Below are 14,461 nucleotides of genomic sequence, written 5' to 3' on the forward strand. Positions count from 1 at the left end.
ATACTTGTCGGGCCCATCTACCAGGAGTCAAGGTGGCTTCCGCAGATGGGTCCCTATCACTAAATATACTGCCTCACTTTGGACTTACTTAAGCCTACAATATTCAGGGCAGTGTAGGAACCAGCTACAAACGTACTCTGCTCAGAAGTCCCAGGTAAATGGGGGTCTCCAGTCTAAAAGGGGTGCCACCCCCAATATATTGCAAGAAAATTTAGACTAAAACCTTCAGGATCACAGGTGCATATCCATGAAGCAAACATAATTACAAAAAACAAAATGGCTGCACACCATTATATATACAAACAATAGAGCTAAGAAATGGGGGTCATTCTAGATAAAAGTGGTACAATACCGACTATAAATGACTATACATGAATAATGGAAGCTCTTAGCGCACATACGTGTCGGGCCCATCTACCAGTGCGCTAAGAGCTTCCATTATTCATGTATACTCATTTATAGTCGGTATTGTACCACTTTTATCTAGAATGACCCCCATTTCTTAGCTCTATTTTTTTTTTTTTTTACAGAATTCACCTGAGGGGGCACGTAATGTGATATTTTTATAGAGCAGGTTGTTACGGATGCGGCGATACCTAATATGTCTATCATTTTTATTTTTGTTAAGTTTTACACAGTGAAATCATTTTTAAACAGAATAACATCTTGTTTTTGTGTTGCCATTTTATGAGAGCCCTATATTTTTTATTGTTTGGGCGATTGTCTTAGGTAGGGGCTCATTTTTTGCGGGATGGGATGATGGTTTGATTTGTACCATTTTGGGGTACATGAGACTTTTTAATCACTTGGTATTAGACTTTTTGTGAGGCAAGATGACCAGAAAATTGCTTTTTTGACAATGTTTTTATTTTTACGGCGTTCACCTAACGGGGTGGATCATGTGATATTTTTATTGAACCGATTGATACAGGTGCGGCGATACCTAATATGTAAACTTTTATTTTTTTCACTATTTAAAAATTATTATTTTTTACTTTATTTTGGGAAAATTAGTTTTTTTTTGTTGCAACTTTTTATTTTTTTATAAAACTTTTTTTTAACTTCTTTTTTCACTAATTTTTTTGTCCCACTCTGGGACTTCAACTTTTGGGGGTCTGATCCCCTTTACAATGCATTACAATACTTCTGTATTTTAATGCATTGGCTGTAAGTGTATTACCAATGTAATACACTTTCAGCTTCCTGTCTGTGAGATCCAGGGGGCTGGATCTCACAGGCTGTCACGTAAGGCAGCCATGATGCCTTAGGAAGCCATCGGGCTGCCTTTCCTGCCATTGGGTCCCCGTCACAGCAGCGCGGGGACCCAATGGACACCCCGCAGGATACAGCACGTGCCGCGATCAGCGTTGACCGCGGCAGTGCAGGGGTTAATGCGCCGGCATCAGTGTCTTCACCGATGCTGGCGCATACAGCAGAGGTCTGGCTATCAGTGACTGCCGGACCCCTGCAGCTGATCGGGCGGGCGCAGCTCCTGCGCCTGCCCGATCAGAGCACTGTAGTTGTACAGCGTTGGGATTTCTGTCCCAGTTTCCAGCGCCGTACATGTACAGCGCTGGTATCATACGGGTTAACAGTTTTTCAAGATTCTTTGTTCTTGGAGGTACTAAGGTACCTATTAAAGCTTTTATTTCCTCAGAAGTCATTATCATGAAAGACCATCTGCCATCAATATAACGTTAGCGTTAAGATTTTTTTTTTATACAAATATATATTACTGCTTTGTCTTCTGGCTTAATTATATTTTCTATTGTTGCTGCTGGTACTTTTTTTTATTTTTTATTTGTGGAACGAGAGCCCAAGAGAACACTTCATGGAATATTTCTGTAATTGTAAAAGTTAAAATTGAGGAGACAGAAATAAAAGCAATGTTCTGTATTTTCTTAGAATAACCAAAAAGATTTAGTAAACCAATTATACAACTGAATTTTTTTTCATGCCTTACAGAAGCAACATGTTTTATGTATCTACAGAGCAGGATATGGCCAGGGAGTTGAGCTGGTGGGGCAGGTGCCTGGATCCTGATTGCTAGTGAGGTGCCAACAAGTCATTTTTCCTTGGTCAGGGTATTAGATCTACTGTAAGGCTAGAGCAATAAACTGGGTCTTTGTCCAGGGTGAAGGAACATCTAGCTGCAATTCATATACATAGTTCTGTATAAGGTGTGTGCTACAAAAATCTATGATAGAGATGTGGGCTTTCTTAACTTTGCTCTTGGCTCAACATATCTGAAAATATATATTTTCTGATACTGTGTCAGGAGATGTCTATGCTCTGTATCTATGTGTGGGCACTCAGTGGTTGTGATATGAACTTCAGTCTGTCAAGGGCTTTGCTAACATGTGAGTCTTTGAGCAAACAAAAGGGTGGACACATCTGTATGTGGCTGTCAGGTGGACGCCATTTTTAATCCTGGCAGAACAAGCTGCAGTATATAGACAAGAGCAAAAGGTACTAAGCCAGTTATGCCAAAAACATAGTGCATCATAAAAGCATAAAATGTGTATTGTTGACCCCTCTCTACACCTATGTTGACCATCCTGAAATGTGTCACGAGAAAAGGGAGTGTAAAATATTACACTCACGGACATATGGCCCACTCACGGACTGTATATCTCAGAGGGCATACGGTCGTGGCCAAGAGGCCTTAGGGAAACCATCCTGACTCCAAATTTGACAAGAAGAATAGCTCCCTGGATCAATGACCCTAATGAACTCCAATCTTTTAGTGAGTTCACCATCACCACCTCCATAGTCTCACTGCTCTTACTGTAAAGAATCCTCTAGATGTAGATGGCATCCCCTTGTTATAGCTACAGTCCTGGAGATAAATAGTAATAGTCTTGGGGGGCAGTACACAGGGATGCACTGCTCACTTAGTGTCACGGAACCATGAACCAGACGTACAACAAGAGATAAGTGAAAATAAGAAGGCTTTATTGAAAATAAAGCTGTAAAGCAAAAGTCCAAACGAATGGTGAAACCGAAGCAGAGTCTTTGAGAGGCCAGAGATCAGGAACCAGCAGGGTAGTCAGACGAAGCCAGGATCAGGAACCAGCAGGGTAGTCAGACGAAGCCAGGATCAGGAACCAGCAGGGTAGTCAGACGAAGCCAGGATCAGGAACCAGAAGCAGCAGCAGTCTTAGAAGCATGTGAACACAGGAGGACCAAGCAAGGAACTGAAGCCACAGACCTCCTATATATATGAGCTAGGCATCCAGCTCCTCCCAGTGGGAAGGAGGAGCCGCAGGGTGGAAGGCTACAAGAAACCCAGAAACCAAGATGGCCGCCAGCACATGTCAAACGAAGGAGAACAGCAAGAAGGTAAGACCATGACAGTACCTCCCCCTCAAGGGCCCCTCCTCCGCGGAGCAAAAAACGGTTTCTGAGGGAAGCGTGCGTGGAAGGCTCGGAGCAAGGCAGGAGCATGGACATCTGCGGAGGGAACCCAGGAACGCTCCTCTGGACCATAACCACGCCAATGGACCAAAAACTGCACCCGACCGCGGACCAGGCGTGAGTCCAGGATATTGCTCACCTCATACTCCTCATGATTGCCCACTCGGACCGGACGAGGCCGAGGAACCGAGGAAGTGAAACGATTACACACCAGTGGCTTCAACAGGGAGACATGAAACACGTTAGAGATCCGCATGCCAGGAGGAAGCGCAAGGGCATAGGCTACCGGGTTTACCCTGCGAAGCACTCGGAAGGGACCAACAAAGCGAGGCGCCAGCTTGGGAGTGGGCACTCGAAGGTTGAGGTTGCGGGTGGACAACCATACACGGTCTCCGACCTGGTAGGAAGGAGCAGGCGCTCGTCTGCGATCAGCCTGGAGTCTCTGGCGCTGCACAGAGGCCTCAAGGGACTTCTGGATCTGTACCCAAGAAGCACGTAGGACGGAAAGGTGATCCTCCACAGCCGGAATATCCTGGGGAGAGAATACCTCCGGTAACACGGCAGGTTGGAACCCATAATTGGCCATGAAGGGAGACGTCCTTGCTCCAAGGCCTGATTGGATCGTTCTGCGGCCCCATTGGACTGAGGGTGGTAGGCCGAGGAGAAGGAGAGATGAATCCCCAACTGGGAGCAAAAGGCGCGCCAGAACCTGGGCGCTCCCCGGTGGCTATGGGTTGCAGAAGGCCCAACGGAAGGTGCCAAGGGGACTTACTCTGGGCACAAACGGAGCATGCCGCTACATATGCGGCGATGTCGGAACGTAGGGAAGGCCACCAGAACAGACGTGAAACAGCCCAGGACAGCTGATTCTTTCCAGGATGCCCCGCGGTCTTGGAGTTATGGTAGGTTCGCAACAACCGAGTGCGCAACTCCTCAGGCACAAAACATCTGCCGTTGGGTCTCCCAGAGGGAGCACCAGATTGAGCCGCCAAAATCTGCTCACCCAGGGGAGAGGTCAGGCTGGTGCGAATGGTGGCCAGGATCTGATTCGGAGGTATGACCGAAGTCGGAATCGACTCCTCCCTGGACAGCTCGGAGTACTGCCGTGATAGGGCATCCGCCCTGATGTTCTTGGAACCGGGTAGGTAGGAGACCACGTAATTAAAACGTGACAAGAACAGAGCCCATCTGGCCTGACGTGGTGTCAATCTCTTGGCCTCAGAAAGGTAGGTCAGATTCTTATGGTCCGTCAGGATGAGAACCGGAACCACCGAACCCTCGAGCAAGTGCCTCCATTCTTTAAGGGCCTGCACGATGGCCAATAACTCCCTGTCACCAATCTGATAGTTGCACTCCGCGGAAGACAGTTTCCGGGAGTAAAACCCACAAGGAAGCAGAGGACCCTCTGGTGTTCTACGCTGAGACAGAAGGGCGCCTACTCCTGTCTCAGACGCGTCCACCTCGAGGACAAAGGGCAACCCAGGGTTGGGATGCGACAGAATCGGAGCCGACACAAAAGCGGACTTTAGGGCCTCAAAAGCTCGGATGGCCTCGAGCGGCCAGACCTGGGAATTACTGCCCTTCCTGGTCAGATCCGTGAGAGGCTTGGCCAGCATGGAAAAGTCCCTGATGAACTTCCGATAATAATTGGCGAAGCCCAAAAAGCGCTGCAGGGAACGAAGACCACTGGGCTGGGGCCACTGTAAGACAGCCGAAACCTTCTCAGGATCCATGGAGAACCCCTCAGCGGAAATGATGTAACCTAAGAAGGTTACCTGGGATCGGTGAAATTCGCATTTCTCAAGCTTACCGAACAGCTTGTTCTCTCGTAACCGTTGCAACACTCGTCTGACATCCAGAATGTGGGCCTCCATGGATTCAGAATATACCAAGATGTCATCCAAATAGACCACAACACACTGCTGCAACAGGTCACGGAAAACATCGTTGATGAATTCCTGAAAGACTGCGGGCGCATTGCACAACCCAAAGGGCATAACCAAGGATTCATAATGGCCGGTCCTGGTGTTAAACGCGGTCTTCCACTCATCGCCCGCCTTGATCCTTACCAGGTTATATGCCGCCCTCAGGTCGAGTTTGGTAAAGACCGTGGCCCCTTTAAGGCGATCGAACAGCTCGGAAATCAAGGGTATCGGGTAAGCGTTCTTGATCGTGATGCGATTGAGACCCCTGTAATCGATGCAAGGCCTCAACTCACCGCCCTTCTTTTTCACAAAGAAAAATCCAGCCCCTGCCGGGGACGAGGATTTGCGAATGTGTCCGCGTGAAAGCGCCTCCCTCACGTACTCCTCCATGGCCTCATTCTCCGCTATCGACAGTGGATAGACTTTGCCACGAGGAGGAACGGCACCAGGTTGTAACTCTATGGCACAATCGTATGGGTGGTGCGGAGGTAGGGCAACCGCGCGCACCTTATCGAATACATCCCGGTACTCCTCGTATTCAGGAGGCAACAGAGAGTCCGAGGAAGTACACAGCAACTTGACAGACCCATGGATGCAACTAGCCCCACACTGCGGTGACCACGAGAGGATCTCGGCCGATCTCCAATTGAAAGTCGGATTATGCTTCTGGAGCCAGGGGTAGCCCAAGACCACTGAGTAGTGTGGAGACGAAATAACCTGGAGGCAGACCGACTCTCTGTGAACGGCACCAATGGCTATCCCCACTGGAAGGGTCTCATGAGTCACGTGTGACGACAGAAGGGGTCTGCCGTCTATCGCCTCAAGAGCCAGTGGGGAACCTCGAGCCTGCAGAGGAATGGAATTGGCGGCAGCGAACACACTATCAATGAACAAACCACCAGCACCAGAGTCCACCAACGCCTGGGTCGTCACCGAGCCCCCGACCCAGGAGAGGACAACAGTGATCAGTGGTTTGTCAACACGGGAAACCGGGGACGAGGAGACTCCACCCAAGATCTGCCCCCGACAGGATCTCAGGTACGAGCGTTTCCCGGACGGTTCGGACATGCCAACCGAAAATGCCCACCGAGACCACAGTACATGCATCGGCCCTCGCGTCTCCGGAGTACCCTCTCCCCCTCGGACAGGCGAGCAAACCCCAGCTGCATGGGTTTACCCCCAGACAAGTCATCCCCAGGAGGCGTGGGAGGAGAGGGAGGCACGGGTGGGACAGCAAACGTAGGCGCCAATCTGTTAGAAGACCTCCGCAGGCTCTCCTTAAAGGAAGGTCTCTCCCTGAGTCTGGTGTCAATCAAAATCAGGAAAGAAATAAGAGACTTGAGCTCCACTGGTAGGTCCTTAGCTGCAACCTCATCCTTCAAGGCATCCGAGAGACCATGAGAGAAAGCAGCGACCAGAGCCTCATTATTCCAGCCCACCTCTGCTGCCAGGGTACGAAACTCAATGGCGTATTCAGCTACGGATCGTGAACCCTGTCTGATGGACATAAGGAGCTTCGCAGCAGAGGCAGCACGAGCCGGCACATCGAATACCTTCCGAAGAGAAGCAACAAAACCGGAAAACTCGGCAACCACCGGATTGTTGTTCTCCCATAAAGGGCTGGCCCAGGCCAAGGCCTTGTCCGAGAGCAGCGAGATCAAGAAGCCCACCTTTGATCTCTCAGTAGGAAAGGCATGTAGCAGCAACTCGAAATAAATGCCCACCTGGTTAAGGAAACCTCGGCACTGAGTTGGCTCTCCCCCAAAGCGCTGTGGAAGAGGGGCAGAACCGGTCATACCCCAAAACACCGCAGGCGCAACAACAGGTGTCGGGGTAGACTCTGGCGCAACAACCGGAGCGGCAGTAGGAGCGACAACCGACCCATCGGCAACGGGAGCGAAATGAGCCGTGCGTTCAAGCAGGGTTTGCAACGCCACAGCGAACCGACCCAACCGGTGATCCTGCTGATCAAGTCTGGCAACCAGCATGGGTAGCGAGGATGGCCCTGTACCGTCAGAACTCATGGCTTGGTCCTAATGTCACGGAACCATGAACCAGACGTACAACAAGAGATAAGTGAAAATAAGAAGGCTTTATTGAAAATAAAGCTGTAAAGCAAAAGTCCAAACGAATGGTGAAACCGAAGCAGAGTCTTTGAGAGGCCAGAGATCAGGAACCAGAAGGGTAGTCAGATGAAGCCAGGATCAGGAACCAGCAGGGTAGTCAGACGAAGCCAGGATCAGGAACCAGCAGGGTAGTCAGACGAAGCCAGGATCAGGAACCAGAAGCAGCAGCAGTCTTAGAAGCATGTGAACACAGGAGGACCAAGCAAGGAACTGAAGCCACAGACCTCCTATATATATGAGCTAGGCATCCAGCTCCTCCCAGTGGGAAGGAGGAGCCGCAGGGTGGAAGGCTACAAGAAACCCAGAAACCAAGATGGCCGCCAGCACATGTCAAACGAAGGAGAACAGCAAGAAGGTAAGACCATGACACTTAGGCACAGCACTAGACAGTATCAGTTTTGAGTTGGGAGTACTTCTTTCCATTTGATCCTGAGGTCCACCTTCAGTCTATACAGATCATACACGTCCACTTATAATTACACTGGAGTCTTTGTTATTATCCTTGTACACACAGAACTTATTGTTGGGATGGTCTAATAGGTTCTATATCAGTCATCTCAGAAATAGACCATAGTGGTAAACTGACCTGTTACATGTGCACTTGGCAGCTGAAGGCATCTGTGTTGGTCCCATGTTTATATGTGCCCGCATTGCTGAGAAAAATGATGTTTTATTATAGGAGCCTCTAGGAGCAATTGTCAATACACCAAAGGCTCTGCTCTCTCTGCAATTGCCATGTCCTCTCCACTTTAATTGACAGGGCCAGGCTTGATCACTTTTACACTGCCTGGTCCTGTCAATCAACGTGCAGAGGGTGCGGCAGTTGCAGAGAGAGCTGAGCCTCTAGGTGTAATGGTAACGCCCCCGTTGCTCCTAGAGACTCATTTGCATACAGTACAGACCAAAAGTTTGGACACACCTTCTCATTCAAAGAGTTTTCTTTATTTTCATGACTATGAAGGCATCAAAACTATGAATTAACACATGTAGAATTATATACATAACAAACAAGTGTGAAACAACTGAAAATAAGTCATATTCTAGGCTCTTCAAAGTAGCCACCTTTTGCTTTGATTACTGCTTTGCACACTCTTGGCATTCTCTTGATGAGCTTCAAGAGGTAGTCCCCTGAAATGGTCTTCCAACAGTCTTGAAGGAGTTCCCAGAGATGCTTAGCACTTGTTGGCCCTTTTGCCTTCACTCTGCGGTCCAGCTCACCCCAAACCATCTCGATTGGGTTCAGGTCCGGTGACTGTGGAGGCCAGGTCATCTGGCGCAGCACCCCATCACTCTCCTTCATGGTCAAATAGCCCTTACTTTCAAAGTTTTCCCAATTTTTCAGCTGACTGACTGACCTTCATTTCTTAAAGTAATGATGGCCACTCGTTTTTCTTTACTTAGCTGCTTTTTTCTTGCCATAATACAAATTCTAACAGTCTATTCAGTAGGACTATCAGCTGTGTATCCACCTGACTTCTCCTCAACGCCACTGATGGTCCCAACCCCATTTATAAGGCAAGAAATCCCACTTATTAAACCTGACAGGGCACACCTGTGAAGTGAAAACAGTTTCAGGGGACTACCTCTTTAAGCTCATCAAGAGAATGCCAAGAGTGTGCAAAGCAGTAATCAAAGCAAAAGGTGGCTACTTTGAAGAACCTAGAATATGACATATTTTCAGTTGTTTCACACTTGTTTGTTATGTATATAATTCCACATGTGTTAATTCATAGTTTTGACGCCTTCATAGTCTTGAAAATAAAGAAAACTCTTTGAATGAGAAGGTGTGTCCAAACTTTTGGTCTGTACTGTATATTAAAAATTCATTTTTCTCAGCAATGCGGGCACATATGAACGTGGGACCAACACAGATGCCTTCAGCTGCCAAGTGCACATGTAACAGGTCAGCCAGTGTCATAGGTACAAAACTGCTGACAGATGCCGTATGCACTACATTTTGTGACTTGGTAAACAGCGCATAGTATATGATATGGCAGTGTAACTGCTCTGCTATTCTTTTTTATTCTTAGCTACTATTTTAATCAGTTTGTGTTTCCATGAAAATTAACCGCCCCAAAAAACAGCATCAAGCTGAGACTCATTGATATGGATTCTGGTGCTAAAGTTTTTTTGTTTTTGTTTTTGCAATGTACATTAGTGCAAACTCTACCATGCTGCTTGATGTGAAAATGATGAGAGGGTTAAAAAATAATAATAACTATATCATATGTTATAGTAAATTTCATTAAAGAGTCATGAAGGGAAAAAATGTATTGATTTGTGCACTCAGTGACCTAACAAATTAAGTTAAGTATGTGCAGCCGACTCACTGCATCGAGTTGTAATCTTTTTATGAGGAAAGAAGTAAGGAGACTTCAAACCACTGGAGATAAACTGACAAACCTCGGCAAGGAACGATTCATTTAGAGATATGAATGAGAAAATAAAAGATCACAGAAGGCTAAAAACATTCATTTTCACATTCATTCGGTTTGATGAGAAAGGATTGATGTACAATATTTGTCTGACCTCCTCAGTACTCAAGATTCAAATTATCCTTTCACTTACCCAAATTACTTTCATTATAGAAGTGCTCTCTAACTCTGACAGGCGCAGGGAGCAGAGCGAGACAGACTAAAACAAAAGACGCTCATTTGTAAAGGAGAAGCATCAAAATAGGTAGCACCAAAATATATATCATCTATCTATCATCTATCTAGCGCTAAATATATCTATAATTATCTATCAATCTACAGATGTAACCACTGTCATTTTGACTAGCTTAATGTATTAACGCAACAAAAACACAGTACAGTAAGTTGTATGATCGTGATGACAGATGTTATAAGATTCAGCAGTTTAAAAAGACCAACAGTGTAAAAAAAAAGTTTTTGGTCCAACACAAGATAACTGCATCCAAGTTATACTTTCACTTTTATGACTCCACATAAACCATACACACCAACATAAAGTCCTTGACCTTCTGGAAGCTAACTGAACAGAATCATCACCTCACCTAGGTACTTGGTAAACACACGATCGTGCTCTTCTCAACCAGCAGGTTTCAGGCTCTGACAGATCATTTCAGCCCTGCATTTCTCCCCATAGCCCAGCAGCTACACCTGGGTTTGCCTCAGACTAGGGCAAAGTGTTGTACTGGAGTGGGGAGGGAATGGCATGGCCCACTACCAACACCTACATGCCATTCCATAAATATCCAGGCCCATAAAAAACCTTAAAGAATTATTTTATCCTATCTATCTATCTATCTATCTATCTATCTATCTATCTATCTATCTATCTATCTATCTATCTATCTATCTATCTACAGATAGAACATATTTGAGGAAAACAGGAAAATATTTAACAACTTCTCTTAGTGCCTAAGTCAAGTGTTTCAATACATGCAACTCTCATTCCCTGAAAATCAGCCTAATAGAAGAGATTTCTGTAATACGGCCACTGATGGAATCCAGTACACAGAAGTATCATGTGGTCCTGTAGACTTCTAGGGGTCCCGTATTATGGCTCTTTATAACAATGATGTGCACGAGGTCATAGACTTATTCTTCGCTCTGTGGCCCGGCGATGAACTTGTGAAGAACTGACAAAAATAATGTAGAAATCAGCTTGTTACAAGCTAGGTGATACATGGAATATATAGAATTCTCTTTAAGGACTCAATGTACCCGGAATAGATACATAATATCAAAGAATTTATAAAGTGAATCATTTTCTGTTTCCCGGGGTGAAGCTGTTACGCAAACATGTTTCTGCACTTCTAAATATGCAGTCTCTTAATGATCCACTAAATTAGCGCTAGTGATGCAAGCTGATAATTCTCCTGGTAATATACGGCAGCACCAAGTGTGAAATGCTGTGCCTGAATGCTATGTGTTAATTAGGGATTTGCTAACAATTTAATGAGGGAAAGGCAACCAGGAGGTTATGCAGCAGGAAACTCTCAGGTTGTCTTTCTTACGTTTCATGATTTTTATCATTTCTTTTAAAAGCTGTCGGGATCCAGAGAAGAATTTACACAACGCTTCAGTGAAATGCGCATACGCTGGTCTCTCTGGAAGTGAAGATGCGGAGGATGTCTCAGGAATTCTGCAGTGTACAGCTAATGTCCTTGGTATGTACTGAGCATCTCAACAAGATATTATGTGTGTGCAGCATGGCAGATCTCAATCAGCTACAATCCTCATAATGACATTTCCAGTGGAATATATCTATTTTATACCAGAGGTAAAAGAAAGTCCATAAATACTGTATCTGTGTTCACAATATGCAGTCTAGTAATAATAAGGACAATCTTTACATTGTACCAGCAACTCAGTATTGGGGAAGTAATCAACAAGTAACATCACAACAAATTAACAGGAAAAGGAGAGAGGTCCCTGTGCATAAGAGCTTACACTCTACAGGAGAGAGGACCCTGCACATAAGAGCTTACACTCTACAGGAGAGAGGACTCTGTCCATAAGAGCTTACACTCTAAAGGAGAGAGGACCCTGTCCATAAGAGCTTACACTCTACAGGAGAGAGGACCCTGTCCATAAGAGCCTACACTCTACAGGAGAGAGGTCCCTGTCCATAAGAGCTTACACTCTACAGGAGAGAGGACCCTGTCCATAAGAGCTTACGCTCTATAGGAGAGAGGACCCTGTCCATAAGAGCTTACACTCTACAGGAGAGAGGTCTCTGTCCATAAGAGCTTACACTCTACAGGAGAGAGGTCCCTGCCCATAAGAGATTACACTCTACAGGAGAGAGGACCCTGTCCATAAGAGCTTACGCTCTACAGGAGAGAGGACCCTGCCCATAAGAGCTTACACTCTACAGGAGAGAGATCCCTGTCCATAAGAGCTTACACTCTATAGGAGAGAGGTCCCTGCCCATAAGAGCTTACACTCTACAGGAGAGAGGACCCTGTCCATAAGAGCTTACACTCTACAGGAGAGAGGACCCTGTCCATAAGAGCTTACGCTCTATAGGAGAGAGGACCCTGTCCATAAGAGCTTACACTCTACAGGAGAGAGGTCCCTGTCCAGAAGAGCTTACACTCTACAGGAGAGAGGTCCCTGTGCATAAGAGCTTACACTCTACAGGAGAGAGGACCCTGCACATAAGAGCTTACACTCTACAGGAGAGAGGACTCTGTCCATAAGAGCTTACACTCTAAAGGAGAGAGGACCCTGTCCATAAGAGCTTACACTCTACAGGAGAGAGGACCCTGTCCATAAGAGCCTACACTCTACAGGAGAGAGGTCCCTGTCCATAAGAGCTTACACTCTACAGGAGAGAGGACCCTGTCCATAAGAGCTTACACTCTACAGGAGAGAGGACCCTGTCCATAAGAGCTTACGCTCTATAGGAGAGAGGACCCTGTCCATAAGAGCTTACACTCTACAGGAGAGAGGTCCCTGTCCAGAAGAGCTTACACTCTACAGGAGAGAGGTCCCTGTGCATAAGAGCTTACACTCTACAGGAGAGAGGACCCTGCACATAAGAGCTTACACTCTACAGGAGAGAGGACTCTGTCCATAAGAGCTTACACTCTAAAGGAGAGAGGACCCTGTCCATAAGAGCTTACACTCTAAAGGAGAGAGGACCCTGTCCATAAGAGCTTACACTCTACAGGAGAGAGGACCCTGTCCATAAGAGCCTACACTCTACAGGAGAGAGGTCCCTGTCCATAAGAGCTTACACTCTACAGGAGAGAGGACCCTGTCCATAAGAGCTTACGCTCTATAGGAGAGAGGACCCTGTCCATAAGAGCTTACACTCTACAGGAGAGAGGTCCCTGTCCATAAGAGCTTACACTCTACAGGAGAGAGGTCCCTGCCCATAAGAGCTTACACTCTATAGGAGAGAGTACCCTGCCCATAAGAGCTTACACTCTACAGGAGAGAGATCACTGTCCATAAGAGCTTACACTCTACAGGATAGAGGACCCTGCCCATAAGAGCTTACACTCTATAGGAGAGAGGTCCCTGTCCATAAGAGCTTACACTCTACAGGAGAGAGATCACTGTCCATAAGAGCTTACACTCTACAGGAGAGAGGACCCTGCCCATAAGAGCTTACACTCTATAGGAGAGAGTACCCTGCCCATAAGAGCTTACCCTCTACAGGAGAGAGGTCCCTGCCCATAAGAGCTTACACTCTACAGGAGAGAGGACCCTGCCCATAAGAGCTTACACTCTACAGGAGAGAGATCCCTGTCCATAAGAGCTTACACTCTATAGGAGAGAGGTCCCTGCCCATAAGAGCTTACACTCTACAGGAGAGAGGACCCTGTCCATAAGAGCTTACACTCTACAGGAGAGAGGACCCTGTCCATAAGAGCTTACGCTCTATAGGAGAGAGGACCCTGTCCATAAGAGCTTACACTCTACAGGAGAGAGGTCCCTGTCCAGAAGAGCTTACACTCTACAGGAGAGAGGTCCCTGTCCATAAGAGCTTACACTATTCATATTCAGAGGTATGATCAGGGTCAGCTGGTGGCTGCACTAGAGAAGAGCACAGACAGCACAGCAAGGAGCGCTGGTCCCTGGTCTACCGCCCACTGTAGGGTCCTTATGCTGTAGTGAGGAGCTGGGTGCTGCATCGGTAGCACTGACCCCACAGCAGTCAGGCAGACCTTGGCCCCCTTACTCGCTCTCACCAGAGGCCCTGCACTGGGAATGTAATGGCCTCCTCTGGCCCGCTCCTGTGGTGTACTGGTGAGTTCAGAATGTCACCCTCTTATGACATATTTGCTGCTGGCCGCTCTCCTCTCTCTGTGCTGCAGTAATCTGCTTGTTGGCAGATATAACCTGATAGGTGAAGCTGGACAGTCCTGACCCTGGACCAACAGGAGGGGAGGCAGCCTGCAGAGAATATACAGGACCTGTCCTCTGCATCCTCCCTTCCCCCCACTGTAGCTGTAGTTTTTTTTTTAACTATTTGCTGCCTGGAACACAGTTGTCTAAATATAACGTAATATTT

The 14,461-nt window shown here is 46.9% G+C and overlaps 1 protein-coding gene across 1 annotated transcript in view; it reads left to right on the forward strand.

Annotated features, from left to right (window-relative positions):
- The window catches only part of GUCY1A2 (guanylate cyclase 1 soluble subunit alpha 2), a 245,866-nt gene that overhangs the window by 53,454 nt on the left and 177,951 nt on the right, over positions 1–14,461 (forward strand). The window contains 1 exon segment of the mRNA XM_040426272.1: positions 11,482–11,603. Within this exon segment, the coding sequence (XP_040282206.1) occupies positions 11,482–11,603 (122 nt within the window).

Source organism: Bufo bufo, chromosome 3, assembly GCF_905171765.1.
Source record: "Bufo bufo chromosome 3, aBufBuf1.1, whole genome shotgun sequence".
NCBI lineage: Eukaryota > Metazoa > Chordata > Amphibia > Anura > Bufonidae > Bufo > Bufo bufo.